Below are 20,154 nucleotides of genomic sequence, written 5' to 3'. Positions count from 1 at the left end.
TGATGAGGTGCACAAACTAATAGGACAATAACCGAGGAAGCAGGCTCAAGGGGAAATGTTAAGAGGAAAGAAACATCAGTATGTTTGAGGATCATAAACAGAAAGAGAGGAGAGAATTGCTGGAGAGTTGTCTGAATGCTTCATTTTTTTCTTTCCTCATCAGCTCAAGGTCTTGTTAGTTTCCTTACTTGAAGGGAAATTAACTTGATTTTGCAGGACTATACTGTCTTTTCTACCTCATCTTTAGTCTCCTTGTCTCTAATGGTGGTGTAGGAGCAGCTTAAAGTTGTAATCATGTAAAATCAAAAAGAGATCAGTAGGAAAGGGACCATGGGGTGGGAGGTGGGAAGTGCTGGGGAGTGACATTGGCCAAATTATATTGTTATATCATGTGCATGTACAAATATGTAACAAAAAATCTTATCATTATGTATGACTATAATGCACTAATAAAAAATTTGGAAAGGGAAAAAAGATCTTTCATTATGCAAAACAGTTTATTTCTCTTCAGCCTGACCCCCTCATCAGACTAGCCTAGAGTATTCTCTTTCACAGTCTAAGGGTTGTGAAGAAGAATGAATAATTTTGAGGTGAATTCTGCACTTTCCCAGAATGCGGAAGCAGCTTGCAAGTATTTCTCCTTTTCTAAAAATAGATTTCCCTTTCTGATAAATGTCAATGTGGTTATGATTAATAAAATGCAAATTTACTTAAGAGCATATATGCTATAATATAAAAAAGAAAAAACTTGTGATGTTGTGAACACATGTGAATAATTTTTGATAGCCATGATTTTGAAAAGGCATTAATAAGCTAGAAATTTCACTGTATCTGAAAACTTGATCCAGTTATTAGTCTCTATACCCACATTTTATAAAACAGGATATTTTCTTTGTCTCTCTCTCCTTTTTCTTTCTTTCTTTTCCTTTTTTGTGGTACTGGGGATTGATAGGGTCTTATGCATGCTAAGCAAGTGCTCTACCACTAAGCTATATCCCCAATTCTTCTCATTTTTATTTTGAGACAAGGCCTGGCTAAATTGCTCAGACTGGCCTCAAACTTGACATCCTACTGTCTCAGCCTACCTGAGTGACTGGGTTTATAGACATGTGCCACTGATCCTGGCTCTCTCCCTTTTTATAATAAAATTTAAACTAGCTTTTGTTCTCATCATCTGTTAATTGTTAATTTGTTAAGACACTAATAATAATAATAATCATTAGAATTTAATAAACAGTTCTTTTAAAAAATTTTTTTAAAATTATAGATGGGCACAATATCTTTATTCATTTATTTATTTTTATGTGGTGCTGAGGATTGACCCCAGTGCCTCATTTGTGTTAGGCAAGTGCTTTACCACTGAGCCACAACCCCATCTAATAACTTAGTTCTTAATATGAATTTCCCATATAGTTTAGCTATAAAACTAGAGTGTTGAAGAAATGAAATTGGTCTATGTATTCTTAATAAAATTGTGTACCCTTCAGAATATGTTGAGATATGTGAAGTAATATGTAAAGCTCTTGACTCTAACCAGGTAGCCTATTTTAGAACTTTCCATACCCTACACTTTTCTCAGCTAGTCACACTTATGGTCCCATCCTCCTCTTAACCTTTATCTGTTATATTACACATTTCCTGCAGCCCTTAATTATCACTCCTTCTTCCCTTCTTGTTTTTCTTCCTTCCTTCCTTTTTTGTAGTACTGGGGATTGAACCCAAGGGTATATACCCCCAGCTCATTTTATTTTTTATTTCTAGATAGGATCTTGCTAAGTTGCTGAGATGGGCCTTGAACTTGATATCCTCCTGCCTCAGCCTCCTGAGATGCTGGGATTTCACCACTGGCTATTGTGTCTTTAAATTTAATCTCTGGACCCATATCAAATGTTATTATGCTGATTTCACTAGGGTTTGTAAGAATAGAAGAAGGGGAATGGTTGAAATGTCCAGCTTTTAAGATTCCTAATAGAGCAGACCCCAGATATCTTCTTAGCCAAAATATCATGAATGTATATTTAGGACAGATTCTAATAATGACCCTGAAGCATAGCAAATGTGTATTAGCAAAATTTTTATTCTTTATCCTACATGTCAAAATAAATAATTTTCACTATTGGTGTCTTCAATAAGGTATCTATCATGCCTCTATTGAGAATGAAGTATGAGATTGTTCTCAAACTGTGACCACTAAAACCTTGTGACAGAGGAGATGCCAATTTTCAAAGCATTAATAACCTCAGAACATTTTATTCTGCAATTATATTAGATAAGAATTTATTGTAATTATGGGCCTAAACTGAATTTTTTGCCTCTAAATCCTAAATATATAAATCTTTACTGTGGTTTTTTAATCATTGAAACAACAGCTGTTTTCTATATACTTAGTCTACTTGGTTGTTTCACTAACTCTTGAACTTTTAACCCAAATGCATGATCAATAGCATTCACTTCTATACTTTTAGACACATTTAACAAGCAGTTATTAATTAATAATGAATCATCTTTCTCTCCCTAATTATTTAGCTCTGTAAGAAGCATCATTTTGGGATTAACAAACCAGAGAAGATTATACCATCTCCTGATGACTCAAAGTTTCTACTGAAGACCTTTACACATATTAAATCCAATGTGTCTGCTCCTAATAAAAAGAAAGTAAGAGTTTAGTTTATATGGGTTTGATTCATCTTTAACTAATTTTAAATTGAGGGGTAACATTTCTGCCAGTAAATTTATTTTCAAACTATTTGTTCTATGAAGCAGTGTCTCCTCATATTCTAATTTGGAAGTCTTGTATTACCCATATATTTTACTTTTGTTTGTTTGTTTAGTACTGGGGTTTGAACTAAGGGCCTTATACATGGTAAGCAAGCTCTCTGTCGTGCAGCTTCACTTCCAGCCTTACTCAAATACTTCACATTTAATTCCTGCAGTAATAGTAGGTTAATTTCTTATAGGTTAAGGAAAGTAAAGAAAAGGAGAAGTTGGAGAGAAGATTACTTGAAGAGTTGCTAAAGATGTTTATGGATTCAGAATCCTTTTATTATAGCTTGACTTATGACCTGACCAATTCCGTGCAGAGACAGAGCACTGGGGAGAAGGACAGCCGTCCTCTCTGGCAAAAGGTACAACTCACAGATACAAGCAGGGTTTGCCCTCTGGAACAATTGCTGACCCTTTCGTCTTTTGTAAAAAAACTGAAATAATGTGTTTTTGAACTGGATTATCTCTGGTTTTTTTCTAGGTTGATGACCGATTTTTCTGGAATAAATATATGATACGAGATCTTACTGAGATTGGTGTGAGTAGTTTCTAAAGTTATAGTTGTTATATAATCCTAAATTATAGTTGTTAGCAAATTTTTTTAAATTGCATTAAGATAAATTTTTAAATCTCACTATGTTTTCCCCTATGGAAGGGAGTTAGTTAGCTAGGAAAAATCAAGGCATTCCTTTAAGGCAGTTTTTAGTTCCATTGCCTAGGTTCCTACAAGATAGTTGTAAAACAAGGCTGTGAAACTAATGTCCAAAGAGTTCTTATGAAGAAGTATTTTGTTTGTACCCAGTCAAATGTTGAAGCCCCCATTTCCTGTAATGGTACCACTCACTTCCTTCCTTTTCCCTCTTTTTTCTCATCTGGGAATTGGAGTAGATAAATCCCTAAGGCCATTCTAATACTGCCAGTGTTTGATTCAGAGAAGACACAGAATATAATGAGATAATTACATCTCATCAGAGGTTCTTTCTTGCTTGATAATCACTTTCTTCCTTCCCTTTTACTTATGTTGGAGAATTATGACCATGCAAAGATAGTTAGTTCATTCATTCAATCAACAAATACTTATTGAAGCCTTGCTATTGCCACTTACTGTTTTGGATACTAAACAAAGCAGGCAAATAAGCTAAATAGGATCATATGTTATCTTTTTCTTAACCTTCAGAATTTTTTCTCCTTTCTTTTTCTTTCCACAAGTGTGGTTTGAATAAATGATTTTCACTTTATCTAGTGGTGTGAAGTTTGAAATTGTTCTCACCTCTATTTATAAAGCTGATCAAACTATGACCACCAAAACCTGGTGACAGAAAAAATAAACGAATGCACAATAAGTATAATGAGAACTTGTTGTGTATTATGACAATATTGAATTATATTCTCCTGAGTTTTCTCAAAAAGATTTACATTACCACTTAAAACTGATACTTGAAATATAGGTGACATTTGGCAAAACACATTTCTCTGTTCTTGTCATGAGCCTTGCAATTGTGGCTAGAATAAAAACACAAATAGTGAAAATGGTGATGAAGAATAATGAATGCAGTAGATCTGTCACCTCACTGTTTCAACTCTGCCTTCCTAAAATCCTATCTGAAGGCTCTCTAAACAAAACAAAACAGATGGAACCTGGACTACCTGATTATAGAAAAAGGTGGATTTGAAACTGATGCTGAGATCAAGGCTGCATCCAGTTAGGAAGATGAGAGAATGTAGAACTAAGAGTAGCTTTCTGGAGGCTTTTTATATTCTCTGTATATAGTCAATTGAGAAATCTGAATATACTTATTCTGAAAGAAAGGAGGAAAATCTCTAATCTATACTCTTCTAATTATGTTGGTTGACATTTTAATATAAGATGTATAGGACCTGGGACTTAGCTTAGTAGTAGAATGCTTGCCTAGCGTGTGTGAGGCCTGAGTTCAATACCTAGCAGTACAATGTTTGTTTGGTTGTTGTTCATTTACTGTTTGGATTTTAGTTTGGTGAAGCAAGTGTTTTTCTAAACTAGAAAATAAGGTGGACTTATGTGTTTCATAATAATCAATAAGAGGGCTGGGGGTGTGGCTCAAGCGCTAGCTCGCTCTCCTGGCATGTGTGCGGCCCGGGTTTGATTCTCAGCACCACATACAAACAAAGATGTTGTGTCCGCCGAAAACTGAAAAATAAATATCAAAAAAAATTCTCTCTCTCTCTCTCTCTCTCTCTCTCTCTCTCTCTCTCTCTCTCTCTCTCGTTCTCACCCTCTCTTTAAAAAACAATAATAAGAGTTGATTGCATTTTATTAAAGCCTTAATATGATAGTGAGCTGAAAATCAACTTTTAAGGATCTGAACATTGTGGTACATACCATAGCCCCAGATGCTCATAATGCTGAGGTAGCAGTAGCAGGATTATTTGAGTCAAGGAGTTTGAGATCAGCTTGGACAACATAGACCCTACCTCTAAAAAATAAGTAAAAAAACAAAACAAAACAAAACAAAACTTTAAAGCCTTATTTTTGTATACCAAAAGGAATAATCACAAAAGTTACATTTGTGAAATACTTACTCTATGGCAGGCGCTGTGTTAAACACTTTACATATATAATTCACTTAGCTTTCACAATAACCTTATGAAGTATTAGTTATTCCTATCCCAGGAGGTCATTGAGGCATGGTGTGGGCCATTTTCTTCAGCACTTTTGAGAGTGGTGGAGCTTGAATTTCTACCCATGCACTCTCTCCTGTGTTACCTTCTCTCTCTGCTCTTTTAAAATGATCACTAAAGAAAAGGAAAGGCCTTCTTTACATTTTTTGGTAATTGAAACCACAATTCATTTAAATCTCTTTTCTTTCCTTCCTCCCTTAGTGTTCAGTAAGCAGAAATATGGGTGAAGAATGGAAGGTTTCTGCCTCTAATAAGCTGACATGTATATGCTGACTCTTGTTTGCCTTAAGAAAGTAACAGAATATAAAGAATATAAACAATGCATTGTTCATTTTGTTTTCAGATGCCAGATGTGGACTTTTGGATTATCCCTATTATCCAAGGTTTTGTGCAAATTGAAGAACTTGTGGTTAATTATAATGAATCATCTGATGATGAGAAAAGTAGCCCAGAGACCCCCCCACAGGAGTCCACCTGTGTAGATGACATTCACCCACGATTTCTAGTGGCTCTCATTTCACGGCGGAGTAGGCACAGAGCAGGTGAGTAGAGGGCTATAATTGCATACAAATTAGATCCAGACAAGAATGGAAAAGCTGCAGATGTGTTGAAATGCTAATGACGGTTATGGATTTGGAAGCACAGTTGGCTTTAAAGTGCTTGGTGACTCTAAATAGTGATGTAATTGGGGACTAATTTTTGAAGAGGATTAATTAGAGGAGAGTTAGCAAAATGAGATAGAAAAGGAGATTTATATATACAGAAGAGAAGGAAGTCACTTGGGATGTGCTTTTAAATATTGGTGTTCCAACTGACAGCCTGTACCCCAGTGGTAAATTCTTCCTGAGTGCTAGTGCCTTTGGAGGAGCCTTTCTCTTTCAGTTTAGAGGAGCTGGTTTAGATTGAACTTTTTAAAAGCAAAATGCATACAGTTATGATTTGGGGTAAATTGATACTGTTCTGCTCGCCAGTTGTAGGTAGGATCCCCGAGGCTTTCCTGGAAGACTTATATTTAATTAGGAAGCCTCATCTACTCAAACTAAAGTTTTTAAAATGTTGCCATTTTCTGTTTTAATTTTCTTTCAGGAATGCGCTATAAACGAAGAGGAGTGGATAAAAATGGAAATGTTGCAAATTATGTGGAGACTGAGCAATTAATTCATGTTCATAATCATACCCTGTCATTTATTCAAACACGAGGCTCGGTGCCTGTCTTTTGGAGCCAAGTTGGGTATCGATATAATCCAAGACCTCGGCTGGACAAAAGTAAGCATGTCATTTATTTGGTTTGCAAATGATTATTTCAGAGAGAATAATTTTTTAAAAATTAGGAACTTGGTAGATTTAGAAGTGCTTTGCCATATAGTTCATTCAAAATGATAACTCTTAGGGCTGGGGATGTTGCTTGATGGTGAAGTGCTTGCCTGCAAAGCCTGGGTTTGATCCCCAGAACCACAAAAACAAAACCAAAAACGCTTACTGTGAAATGTAGTAGAAAGTGATATAATACTCACAGGATAGTAATAGTTGACTGAGTCATTTATTTAACATTAAAATTTTCTTGGGACTGGGATTGTGGCTCAGAGGTAGAGCACTCCCTTAGCACTGGCGGGACCCGGGTTCGATCCTCAGCACCACATAAAAATAAAGGCATTGTGTTGTGTCCATCTACACCTAAAAAATAAATACTTAAAAAAAAAAAAAAAGTTTCTCCAAGATGGGTGCTGTGGCACATGCCTGTCATCCCAGCTATCTGGGAGGCTGAGGCAGGAGGATGGCAAGTTTGAGACCACCTTGAGCAACTTTGTGAGACCCTGTCTCAGAATAAAAATAAAAAGGACTGGGGATGTAGCTTAGTGGTAAAGTGCCCCTGGGTTCAATCCCCAGTACCACAAAAATAAATAAGTAAATAAATAAATAAAAAGATTTCTACAACAGTAAACCACCTTATTTCACAGATTTTTAAATTGCTGTTTCTTTGAAGACTGCTTTATTAAATGTTTAACTTTGAAAAAAGGGTACCTGTAGTCAATATTTGTAGAGGCAGGAAATAGCTTAAAGATGAAATCTGCCAAAAAAAAAATGAGAAAACTTTACTCAAATGTAATTTATTTTTTAATTGAGAATTTCATTTTCTTCCAGTATTTTAACTTCAGCATTGTACTACTAAGTCATTTTTATCTAATTAGATTACTAAATGTGGTTGCTTTAAAATTTTTTCTTATGGTATTTTTTTTTCTCAAAAGTTAATTTGTGTTCTTTGGGATAATTCAGTAAGACCTCAGTTTTTAAAATATCATTGTATTAGAGTGATTTTTCTTTTTTTAATTGTAAGTCACATGAAATCTTTTGTGAAAAGTAGACTGGATATATAAATACTAAATGTCATAGTTTCACAGTTGGCACTTTCAGGTGTTTTAATGTAGTCTAATAGGGAAAAAACAATCACAGTTCTTTGGCTTAGCATTTTATTTTTTTTCCCTGTTGTTTTTATTGTTAAATATCAGTTGAATGACTATTTTAGTATGACATTTGCACAGAGATTTCACAGCAGGGAATTCAGTTATTAAAAGAATGGGGCTTTTAGGTGTTAAGATTAAGAAGTTCTATGTCAGGTAATTTCCTGGATGTCTGAAGTTGTCAAACTCTGTTATTTTAACCATTATAAGGTTTCATCTAAGACCCATCTGCTAACAAAACAAAACATCTGAAAAGACAAAGTACATGCTATACAGAGGTATGGGGTTAGAAAGCATTAAAATGGAATGTGCTCAATTACATTACTTATACACTTGACAAATTAGAAGCAAGCTAAGCATTTTTTCTTGGGGAATTAGTTGGTAGCTATATCTGAGAGCTAACTGAAATGTTGCAGGCAAAAGATATTTATGGGTTCCAATTCAGGTTATTCAGACAAGTTAGAAAATGTTGAACTCAAAGTTTACATTTTGCCAAAGCTGGCCCTGGCAACTCTTTAGGATTAGATACTAACTGCAAGTAGAGAGTTTATGGCATAAGAAAATATTACAAACATGCTTGGTGGTAAAGCATTCTTGCTCCTCCCATAGGAATAAAGATTATTCAAACATAGATTCTTTGGGAAATCTTATGGGAGCATATTTAAAAATAAATGTTATTTTAAAAAATTTAACATATCATTGGGTTGATGTATCTTTATTTTTTTAATTTAAATAGGAGTAATTTGGTTGGGTTTATTTCAAAATTAAAATATAGTAAGTAGCCATTAAGCATTTTAATTCAAGAGAAATATAAATGTAAAATTAGAAAAGCTATATCCTCTCATTAGCATTTTATTTTAAAATAATATACAATCTTAAGTTTGAGTTGTCAATAAATTATTTAGAAGTAAGGATAAAGATGGAATAGACAGTAATTTGTCTTAAACATGGGAAGGAAAAATAGATTTTGTATCACTTCTTTGTAGGTGAAAAGGAAACTGTTGCCTATTTCTGTGCCCATTTCGAAGAACAACTGAAAATTTACAAAAAACAGGTGGGCTTTGATATGTAGTAGTAAAATGTTTCTTTATCTATAGAATTGACTGTGTTTCTATTTCTTTAAATTTCATGGAAATACAATTTATTATTCATAATTAAACAAAGCAGCAATTGTCATGAAGTTAAAAACCATGTATAATCTAAGAATATTTTAAAAAAAAGTATTTATGGAGTCAACTTATTTTATTTTTACAGTATTGGGGATTGAACCTAAGGGTGCCCTACTATTGAGCTACATCCCCAGCCCTTTAAGATTTTTTTTTTTTTTTTTTTAGACAGGATTTCATTAAGTTGCTTAGGGTCTCACTAAGTTGCTGAGACTGACCTCAAACTTGTGATCCTCCTGCCGCAGCCTCTGGAGTCATTGGGATTATAGGTGTGTGCCACCACATTGGCTCCAGTTATTTTAGACTGTATTTGGACAAGATAGATGAAGATGCTATCAGTTAATTGTTAACAATCCAAGAAGTATCTAGACTAAGAATTGAAAGTCATCTCTGTTACTGTTACCTCTTTTTACCTACTAGAGATAAGAATTTGATATGCATTTTTCAGTATCTTGTTTTTTTTCTCTGCTAATCTTTCATAAACTCATATGTAGGAATGTAATCATGTAATCCAAAATCAATTAAAAGCTTTTAAGTGAAATACAAGTTCAATAATTTTGATACAAGATTAATATATAATAGTAATGTTATCTACTAGCAGTGACCACTCTGAATGTGTAATGCCATGGGATGCATTTATCTTATAGTAATAATACATAAAATAGGAAGAAATAATCTAAAATGTAGTAGCCATACAAAAAGATAAAATGTATGTGGAAAAGAAAAAAGTTGTGGAAGAACACAAAAGAAAACCTGATTTAAATGGAGAGAAAATATCATGTTCCTGGAAGGAAAGGCTCAATTTGAATAGACTTCAGTTCTTTCCAAATTAATATATAAACTTCATGTAATATGAAACAAAGTCTCAGGAAGGAATTCTCACATTAGAAAAAAATTAGGAATATAATAATAAGAGATGAAGGCAGGAATTTATATATTGAATTCTTACATATTGTTCGCAGAAGTACAATTTTGGTACAGTCATTTTGAATGTTATTAATCAAAACATACTGTTTAACACAGTAATTTTTCTTTTTGATATTCTACATACCTTATACAAAAATCAATTTGTGATAGATTATGGACATAAATGTGAAAGGTTAAACATTAAAGCATTTAGAAAGCAATATAGAATATCTCTTATTTTGGGTCTAAAGTAGAACTTAAAAGGGCACTAACCATTGTTTTACCATGTTTTCTTTTCTTTTCAATATTTTTTAGTTGTAGATGGACATAATACTTTTGTTCTTTATATGGTTCCAGGGATTGAACCCAGTGCTTCACGCATGCTAGGCAAGCGCCATATCGCTGTGCTACAACCCCGGCCCCTTCCCATGTTTTCAATGTATGATTGTATAGCATATATTTTATTAACAGTTTAATACAGGGTAATACCCATAAAGGAAATAGTTTTTTAAAAAACATATGAAAAAATTAATAGATTTGACTTTGACTTTAAATTAATTTTTATTAAAACACAATTGATTATTTAACTTTATTAACTTATACATATGAAAATACTGTTATATATGTTATGTGTCATTTGTTAAAACCTTATTAAAATAATGTATGACTTAAAAACACTAATTATAATTTTAAAAGTTGATAAATTTGACCTTATTGAAATAAAGAACTTCTGTTCATTAAAAGGAACCATTAGAGAATGAAAAGAAAATTAACAAAGTGGGAGAAGATGTTTAAGATTTCCATTGCATGTCTATGACAAAGATCTCTTTTATGTTTAAAAACTCTTATAAATTCATTTAAAAAGATGTATAGGGGCTGGGGTTGTCGCTCAGTAGTAGAGTGCTTACCTAGCACACGTGGGTTAGATCCTCAGCACCACATGAAAATAAATAAATAAAGTTATGTGTCTATCTACAACTAAAAATGTATTTTAAAAAAATGTACAACCCCCCAAAAAATCCTGCCAAAAAAAAAAAACATGAAAAGATGCTCTACTTCATTAATCATCAAGGGAATGCAAATTAAAACCATGACTCACATACCAAAATGGCTAAAATGAAAAAGATGAGAAATACCAAGTTTTGGCAAAAATGTAGAACAACTGGAACTTGAATGGGAAAAATTTAAATTTACTTGAGAGAAACATATTCAATCCAGAAGACACATACAAAAACGTGCATTGCAGCATAAAAAACAAACTAGTATTCATCAGGTAGACAATGATAAAATACAGCATATATAAATGTTGCTTAAAATGAATTAGGTAGATCCACACATACTAAGATGGAAAGATATTAAAATCACATTGTGGAGCAAGAAGATAAAAAACTATTAACAGCATGTGGTATGTGAGTTTAAACATCCAACAAAACAAAACTGTGTCAGTTACATATAAGTAGTTCTTATTCACCTATCCACACACATATATGGCATGCACAAGTGTCCAGAAATGCAATTATGTGATCTGAAAGGACACATCCAACTGATAAAGGAGTTATTGTCAAGGAGGACTTTGGGATTGGGTTGTGGTAAAGGAGGATTTGGCCCTATTCTGTATTTGAACAATGTAAGTTCATTTATTAGTGATATGTGTAATTGTAAGTAGCACTAAAAGAACAGAACACATTTTAAAAGTGGCACATCATAAGATTGGAGTGGTACTGAGGTGTGTAAGCAGAAAACATAACCTACACTTACCCCTGCTTCCTTTTGATTTTCACATCAATTTTATTGGTGTCTGTATTGAGCAGACACTTTCTGATTTCTAACAGTGCTCCAACAGTGTTTGCTTATCTACCTTCTTTTCCTGGGTAATTGCTTTCCAGGGCGATGGGTCTACTGTTGGTCTGACTCACTTGTGGTGGCACCATTTATTTTGCTAGTGATTGGCTTAGGCGTGGGCCTGTGTCTTCATTGGTGATTTGCCCAATAAAGTATGATGGGAGAGAAGTCCCCTGGGAGGCTGTTGGGGAAAGATTTCCTGCTCTAATAAAAAGAGATACAGGAACCAATAGTCCCCCTGTGGTTGTTGTGGCAGGATTTGATGTGGAACTGCTGCAGCTATCTCAAGACTGAAAGAACTAGCCAGAGTCTTAACTGATATGCTGGTAGGATAAAAAAGATGAAAAGAATGGCAGAATAAAAAAGGTAGAAAGAATTCCAAGTCTGGTGGTGCACACTGTAATCCCAGCTACTCTGGAGGGTTGGTGACAGCCTCAGCAATTTAGAAAGACCTTGTCTTGAAATTTAAAAAATTGGGGATGTAGCTCAGTGGTCAAGTATTCTCTGTTCAAATCCCAATACTGGGGGTGAGAAGGGGGGGAGGTGGAAAGAACCAGTGTCCTTGATGGTACTGGGAACCTCTGAATTTAGCCATTCTGGAACCATGCTACTTGATTTGAGTCAGTGGTTTGTCATTTGCAGCAGAAAACACCTTAACACATGCATATTCACAATTCAAAACTTAAGTCAAAAAGAGAGCTATATCCTGTATACTGTTCTGCAAACTGTTTTCACTTAAGATTTTATGGCTGCTAGTTAACCATTTCTCCATTGGTAGATCTTTAGAATATACTAGTTGTTTTACGAGTTATTTTGTTATTATAAAAAGTTTCCAGAAAACATCTTCTATATATTTTGGGATTCTTGTGTGTTTTATAGAATAAATTTCTGGAAATAAAATTGCTGGATCAGACAGTATATATATTTAAAGTTGACCTACCACTTTGTTGCTCCCAAAAAAGAGCACACACAGTTCATACTGCCAGGAACAATGGAAACTGGGTTCATTTTCCAACATTTACCAATGCTGTCTGTATTTAGTATTCACATTTGCCTATATACAGGTAAAAACTAGTTTTCTATTTCATTCATTTATTAAAAAGGCTGTAACCTCATATTTATTGGCTATTTATACATTCTCTTTTGTGAATTTACCCAATGTTTCCTTATTGGATTTATTATATTCTTTACATATTTTTGGTTTTCATGTTGCTGGTATATTCTCCTGGGTAGTCTTTTTTTTTTTTTAACCTTATATTGACAGTGGCATACAGGCTTAAAATTTTTGTTATTACATCTATCCATATTTTCCTTTATGCCCTCTGCTTTTTATGTTGAGCTTGAAAAGTCACGTCCCAACCCGTGATTATGGAAACATTGAGTTGTTTTTTTCTAAAAATTGAGGGAAAAAATTAGATTATAATATGTCTAGAATTTATTTTCTCTATAATTAATGAGATGTAGAGAGCTAATGTATGGCCCCCATATATCCCAGAGACATTGGATAATTATCTAATACCCTTGGGGATATAGTTATCCCAATACCTTTGATAGAAAAGTCCATATTCGCCATAGTGGTATGGTTAGTGTATCTTGGATTTCTCAGTGGACTTAGATCTTTGTCTGGGCCATCAGTCCTGTTCCGTTGAGTCAGTTACCTGTTTCTACTCCAGTTCCACAGTTTTAATTGCTATGCAGAATGTATTTTGCTCTCCGGTGGGGCAAATTCTTCTTTATTATTAGTTTCCAAATGTTTTCTTTGTATTTACTCTTCCAAATGAACTTTAGAATTAATATGTCAAATTTTGATTGAGATTATTGAGTATATATATTAACTTGGGGAGAATTGACGTCTTTACAATGTTGAATCTTGCCATTCAGCAACATGATACATATCTCCATTTATTCAGATTTTCTTTTACAAATTTCAGCAGTTTTATAATGTTCAGTATGCTGGTTTTATTTATTTCTTTTAAAATTATTCTAGACATTTAAAATACTTACTGTTATAAATATAGGATCATGTTTTCATTGTATATTCTAATTGGTTATTGCAAATGTATAGAAAAGCTATTAATGCCATTGATTTAAATAATTCTCTAATCCCAAGTTTATGTTACAAGTGGAATTTTAATTTCATAGGAAAAATTAATGTTTGAGTAGATTAATTTCTAGGCATGGTTGTAGAAAAATTCTAAAACTTAATTTCAAATAAATCTTTAAAAATCACATTATGATTCTAATATATAATTAACCTAAGTTTTTTCCTTTTATTCATTATCACAGGTTATTATTAACTTGGTAGACCAGGCAGGAAGAGAGAAGATTATTGGGGATGCTTACCTTAAACAAGTGCTGCTCTTTAACAACTCACAGCTCACTTACGTTTCCTTTGACTTCCATGAGCATTGGTAAGATGCTTTCCTGAGATAAGTTTTCAGCAGTTGCAGTGTTATTTATTTTTTTTAAAGAGAGTTCGAGAGAGAGAGAGAGCAGTAAAGAGAGAGAGAATTTTTAATATTCATTTTTTAGTTTTTGGCGGACACAACAACATCATTGTTTGTATGTGGTGCTGAGGATCGAACCCAGGCCGCACACATGCCAGGCGAGCGCACCACCGCTTGAGCCACATCTCCAGCCCGGTTGCAGTGTTAATGATAGATACTGCCACAAGGACTTTTGTTTCTTCTTTCATTGCTGGGAAGAAAAAATTTTGTTAGGGAAAGAGTGTCATTTGTTTTAATTTTCATATGGACCTTATTTTGGCTAAAATAATATTTTAGTTAATTGTTCTGTTCTAAAATGTCAGAGACTTAAGAGTTTCATTTTTGCTTTGTAATACCAGTTGGAGAGCATTTCCTTTCTGCTTAGGTCTAGCCTAGCAGAAACAACAGAGTTTCCTTATTAAAAAATCACCTTCTCATACTCTATTAGTCACACTCTGTCCCTATGAACTAACTTAACTATAGAGTCTGCTCTGGAAAATGGCAATTGGTGAATCTGTTGAAGGTGTCTTTAATTTGTGCATTCTGAAAGCAAGGTGTTTTGGGTGTTCTTTGGATTTTCTTTGTTTTTTGTTGTTGTTGTTGCTGATGTTTTGTTTTGCCATACTCCTGGCTCTAACTTGGGTTAGTTAATTTGCCTAGATATTGGAGATTTGGTGGTGAGGGAAGCTTCTGATATGTGTAATATGTTTTGGTGTTTTCTTTAGGTGTGCTTTCTTTCATAATGCAGATTAGTTATAAACAGTTATAAAATTAGCTATGTAATACATTGTTGTAGTAACACATATACATGTAATAACAATTGCTTTATTTTTTCCAAGATAAAAAATTATATCTTAATTAAGTTTATTTTTATTTTCTTTCTTTCACATGGATTTTAGCCGAGGAATGAAGTTTGAGAATGTTCAAACCCTAACAGATGCCATTTATGACATTATTCTTGACATGAAATGGTGTTGGTAGGTATTTCGTAAGAAGGTATTCTGAAAGACGCTCTGTCATGTGAAATCATTTGTCTAGTACAACTGAACTTTAAAATAATAGCATCATCCTAAGAAAGCATTTTTGTTTTGTTTATTTTGCTTCCCAATAGGCAGTGTTAGCTTTGAACAGGGAACAGATGTCAGGTGGTTGGGCAAAATGATGCAAAATGCTCTGTAACTATTCTTTAAGGACATCCATTTATTCCTTTTCATGCTCTCTGGTACACATTTTCTCCTTCTTACCATCTCTAACATGGGAGAGAAGATTTAGAGGTACTCAATTTTCAGGCAATTCAAAATTAACAGAGAAGGAAAATGATTCTCAGCTACAGGAGGTAAATGTAGGAAGAAAAAAAATGGCTTAAAGGACAGGAGAGAATGTTCAATTCAATTTTAAGACTAAACAGGTGGCCAGAGAAATTAGAGGAACAAGGCATGCCGCCTGACTCCTCACTAGGCGTTAAAGTAGGTTAGTCTGTTCCAGATAGTGTAGATGCATTTCTACTTTGAATCGAAAGAGGAGGAAGGAGATGGTGTTAAAAGTGCTCTCTGTTTTCAGCTCTGCCTAGTAGTTAGTAGTTATATGATTTGTGACAAATCACTCTTTCTCTGTACCTCAGTTTTGCTGTGTTTTCTAAAATGGGGATAATTTTGTCACTGTCAACTTACTGTGTAAATTAACAACATTGTCTGTAAAAGACTCAATTCCTGGCACATAATGATATTCCAAGAACATTGCTAACTAATGCTGCTCTGTTATTGTTATACTTTAAAGAATTGTGGTTTTTGAGCCAGGCATGGTGGCCCACACCTGTAATCCCAGCAGCTCTGGAGGCTGAGGCAGGAGGATTGTGGGTTCAAAGCCAGCCTCAGTAAAAGTGAGGCACTGAGCAACTCAGTGAGACCCTTTCTCTAAATAAAATAAAAAATAAGGCTGGGGATGTGGCTCAGTGGTCAAGTGCCCCTGAGTTCAATCCCTGGTACCTTTCCCCCCCAAAAAAATTGTTTTTTGAAAAATGTATTAAAGTATTTCAAATTGTAAAATAGTCCTATACTGTTTTTGAAAAGGGTTGATCAAGCTGGGGTAATATGTAAACAAGAAGGGATTTTTCGAGTTAATTGCATGGACTGTCTGGATCGCACCAATGTGGTCCAAGCTGCCATCGCACGAGTGGTCATGGAACAGCAGGTAACTTGGAGTCCATTCATTTCATTCTAAATAATCATTTTTAAGTGTTTTTTATGTATAAATAAACAATGAAATATTTTTTCAAATTCCAGATGTTCTATGGAACATTTATAGAATACAAACATCACTGTTGCTTTAAAACTTGAAAACCACAAACTTTATTAGAAATAAGTTGAATAAAGTGGCTACCCTTCTATCCTAGCCCTATGGGTAGCAGCTATTTCCTTCATTGTTTTCTATCATCTCTCTTACCTCAGTGTTCCATTTTAGATCTCTCAGTCCTCCAATACCCAAATAATAAAGTTCCTGTATTATATAAATTCCTAAAGTGAATGAATTTGAAAATTAAATCCCCATAGTGAGCCAGTTATGGTGGTATATACCTATAATCCCAGCTACTCAGGAGGCTGAGGCAGGAGGATCTCAATTCAGAGGCCAGCATGTGTGAGGCCCTGCATACTTACTGGTACTGCTGTAAGTAAATAAATAATTACTACTGCAGTAAGTAAATAAATAATTAAGTGAAAATACCTAGCATGGTTTCTAGATTTTTGTGTTTTGTTTTTCATGATACAACCTTGTGACTGAATCTTTATCTTATGTAGTGTTTGAATAGCCAGGCTTCTGAATTTAAGTCTGGCTCTATCACATGCTAGGTTTTGACTCTACCATAGACCTTAACCTCTCCAAACCTTAATATTGTTTTATTTTAATAAAAGTATTGATGTGTATAGTGTTATGATGAGTAAATGAGATAATTCATGTGAAAAAACTCTTAGAACTCTAGAGTAGAATTCACATTTACTGGGCACTCACTACTTTGCTTTTGTTAATATTATTTTTCCTTATGCTTTTCTAATATTTAGTTTTATTTTGTAGGCAAATTTAAAACAAAGAATTTAACATATAATAGTGTGAGACAATACATTAAAAATTATAACAAATGCAAGAGGTCCTAGGTTCAAATTCCTGATAAGCCCTGCCCCCCCATGAAAATTATAAATAAAAAATTATGGATATTTCCTTATATTATTCAACTATAGATTCATAAAGCTGTATTTTAACAGTGTTTTATTTTAAAATGTCAGAAAAAAAATTTTTTTAAATGTAAGGGTCCTAAATTTTATGTCAATATGTTTTCTTTTTATACAGTACACATTTGATGCTATGGTTTCTAGGCTCATATATAATCTAACAATGTGTTCTTTTTAGCTGAAAAAATTAGGTGTGATGCTCCCGGAGCAGCCATTACCTGTGAAGTGTAATCGAATCTACCAGATAATGTGGGCTAACAATGGTGACTCCATTAGCAGACAGTATGCTGGGACAGCTGCTCTGAAGGTGAATGTGTGCAGCAAGCAATTATGGATTGTTCTGTGGGATGCAGATTAGACTATGATTTAAAATCAACTTTGTTTTTGAGAGAGAGTTATCTAGACTACAGATGACAGGTCTGGGTAGTTTATTCCCTTCTGGAATGTTTGGCTAAGGCAGAGGTCATTCATTCAAATTCCTACAGCTACCAGGTAATGTGACTCAAGCAGGTTGTCATTAGTTCAGAGGGAGAAGTAGACTGAGGAGAGCATTTACTGTTCCTGGAGGGGGCCAGTCCACTGTTTCCTTAGGAGGCCCTCTGTTGCTATATCTTTGTTTTTCAAGGGAGCCTAGAAATCTGGAATTTTCTGTGAATGGATTTTAAAACTGGGTAGAGATAAAACAAAGCATATCTATTGGCAGAACTTGGTCTCTATTATGATAATTTGTCTTTGCTGAATTTGAATTCTAATCCTCAACTCTGTGACCTTGGGTAAGTCACTTAGTTTCTGTCTCATTTGCAGTAAGACTAGGCATATTGTAAAAGGTCATCATGGAAATAGACTTAAATGCTTGTAAGAATTTAGAACATTCCCTAACACATAGTAAGTGCTGGAGAAGTACTTTATTATTTTCTGTTATAAGTCTTTGACAATCTCATATAGCTAGTCTTCATAAAATTTTAAATGTAAATATATTCTCTGGAAACCAAATGCTGCCTTTGTGTGTATTGCTCTTTGTGGGCAATAGGAAGTAGTCAAATTTGTTAAATTAGGTTTTTGTTAATTTTCCTTCAAGGTAATAGTTCATCTCAGGATATTTCTTTTACAAATTGTACTATTAAGGGCCTAACAAGCATCACATAGTTCATCTTTTTGATTGAATGATAAATATAAAAATTAGCTTTAGAAGTTCTTGTACATTTTATTATTTAAAGAATGTGGTGCTGGGATTGTGGCTCAGCGGTGGGATTGTGGCCCAGCACAGGTGGGACCCGGGACCCAGGTTCGATCCTCAGCACCATATAAAAATAAAGGCATTGTGTTGTGTCCATCTACACCTAAAAAATAAACAAATATTTAAAAACAAAAAAAGAATAAGACCGCTCCCCCACCCCATTTGATTTTAAACTTCTTTGGGATTCATGTTTATGTCTTCTGTAATAGTTATTACTTTACAAATATTCCCCAAGAATGGCCTGATTAGGAGCATGGTCCTTAAATTTCAGTTTAAGGATGAGGCCTGTATTTGAGATTGTCTTGGCTAGAAAGAGGGATTGGAATGGGAAAAGAAAGAATGTATCTTTCTTGCATGAAAAGTAAGTTACTGCCTCTCTAAGGATCTTCTCTGCCATGTTTGTTGTGAAAAACAGAAGTTTAAACCCTTTTTGGATTGTTGTACATGTGCAGTGATCCACGGAAATCGTGGTCTTCCCTTTCTACTCATCTACACATATGCACACACTGGTTAAATTCTGTTATAATAAATTCTAGGGAACTATCCACATTTTACACTTCAGAAATTTGGTTCTTGAATATCATACCAAAGTCTTGAAAATCTTTTGTTTTGGCCTGTCAATTCTAGAAATTCTACGAATTACCAAGGAGGACTTTACCCTAAAATACCAACTAAATATGAAAACTGGTGCCACAAATAGCATATTTAATTATTTGACATGCTTGAATCAGTCAAATACTAATAAATACCTTAACTGCACTATTTGAAAATTATTAAAGTTAGGATTTGGAAATTATAGAAGTCTTTATAATTCTAGTCTTGAAATGAAAGTCCAGAATTGATTTTGAGAATATTTTATGTTTGAATAAATTGTCAAAATGGCTTTTTCTTTTAACAGGGTGACTTTACAAGAACAGGGGAAAGGAAATTAGCAGGAGTTATGAAAGATGGAGTTAACTCAGCAAATAGGTATTACCTCAATCGGTTTAAGGATGCTTATAGGCAAGCTGTTATAGGTAAGGAATATAAATGTTTTTTTCCCCTCAAAATTTATTATATTCTTTCTTCAAAAGTTTACTCTGTGACTAAAAATTTTACATAAATCAACTTCATTAACACAACTCATGTTTTGTAATATACTTGTGTTTCTATATTGAACCTCTTACCCAATAAATCAGATTTAAATTTTTTTTTTTTTTTTTTAATTTTTACTTCCTAGTTCTCGGCGGACACAACATCTTTGTTGGTATGTGGTGCTGAGGATCGAACCCGGGCCGCACGCATGCCAGGCGAGCGCGCTACCGCTGAGCCACATCCCCAGCCCAAGATTTAAATTTTTATAAGATTTAGAATTTGACTGATATTTTTGGCTCGAGAAACAAAAGAAAACATCTACTTTCATACATATATGTC

The 20,154-nt window shown here is 34.0% G+C and overlaps 1 protein-coding gene across 8 annotated transcripts in view; it reads left to right on the top strand.

Annotated features, from left to right (window-relative positions):
- The window catches only part of Inpp5f (inositol polyphosphate-5-phosphatase F), an 83,293-nt gene that overhangs the window by 50,773 nt on the left and 12,366 nt on the right, over nucleotides 1-20,154 (top strand). For 4 of the 8 annotated variants that reach the window (XM_078039450.1, XM_078039329.1, XM_078039277.1 and 1 more), the window contains exons 4-14: nucleotides 2,527-2,655; nucleotides 2,958-3,125; nucleotides 3,245-3,301; nucleotides 5,765-5,963; nucleotides 6,508-6,687; nucleotides 8,867-8,934; nucleotides 14,081-14,205; nucleotides 15,180-15,257; nucleotides 16,350-16,470; nucleotides 17,683-17,811; nucleotides 19,640-19,757. In XM_078039450.1, coding sequence (XP_077895576.1) covers nucleotides 2,527-2,655; nucleotides 2,958-3,125; nucleotides 3,245-3,301; nucleotides 5,765-5,963; nucleotides 6,508-6,687; nucleotides 8,867-8,934; nucleotides 14,081-14,205; nucleotides 15,180-15,257; nucleotides 16,350-16,470; nucleotides 17,683-17,811; nucleotides 19,640-19,757 — 1,372 coding nt within the window. Of the gene's footprint in view, nucleotides 1-2,526; nucleotides 2,656-2,957; nucleotides 3,126-3,244; nucleotides 3,302-5,764; nucleotides 5,964-6,507; nucleotides 6,688-8,866; nucleotides 8,935-14,080; nucleotides 14,206-15,179; nucleotides 15,258-16,349; nucleotides 16,471-17,682; nucleotides 17,813-19,639; nucleotides 19,758-20,154 lie in introns of those variants that run through there. The other 4 variants (XM_078039577.1, XM_040272947.2, XM_078039623.1 and 1 more) reach the window with 4 other exon arrangements.

This window comes from Ictidomys tridecemlineatus, chromosome 1 (assembly GCF_052094955.1).
Source record: "Ictidomys tridecemlineatus isolate mIctTri1 chromosome 1, mIctTri1.hap1, whole genome shotgun sequence".
Classification (NCBI taxonomy): domain Eukaryota; kingdom Metazoa; phylum Chordata; class Mammalia; order Rodentia; family Sciuridae; genus Ictidomys; species Ictidomys tridecemlineatus.
The sequence above is the reverse complement of the archived record's forward strand: the minus strand, read 5'-3'. Positions and strand labels throughout refer to the sequence as shown.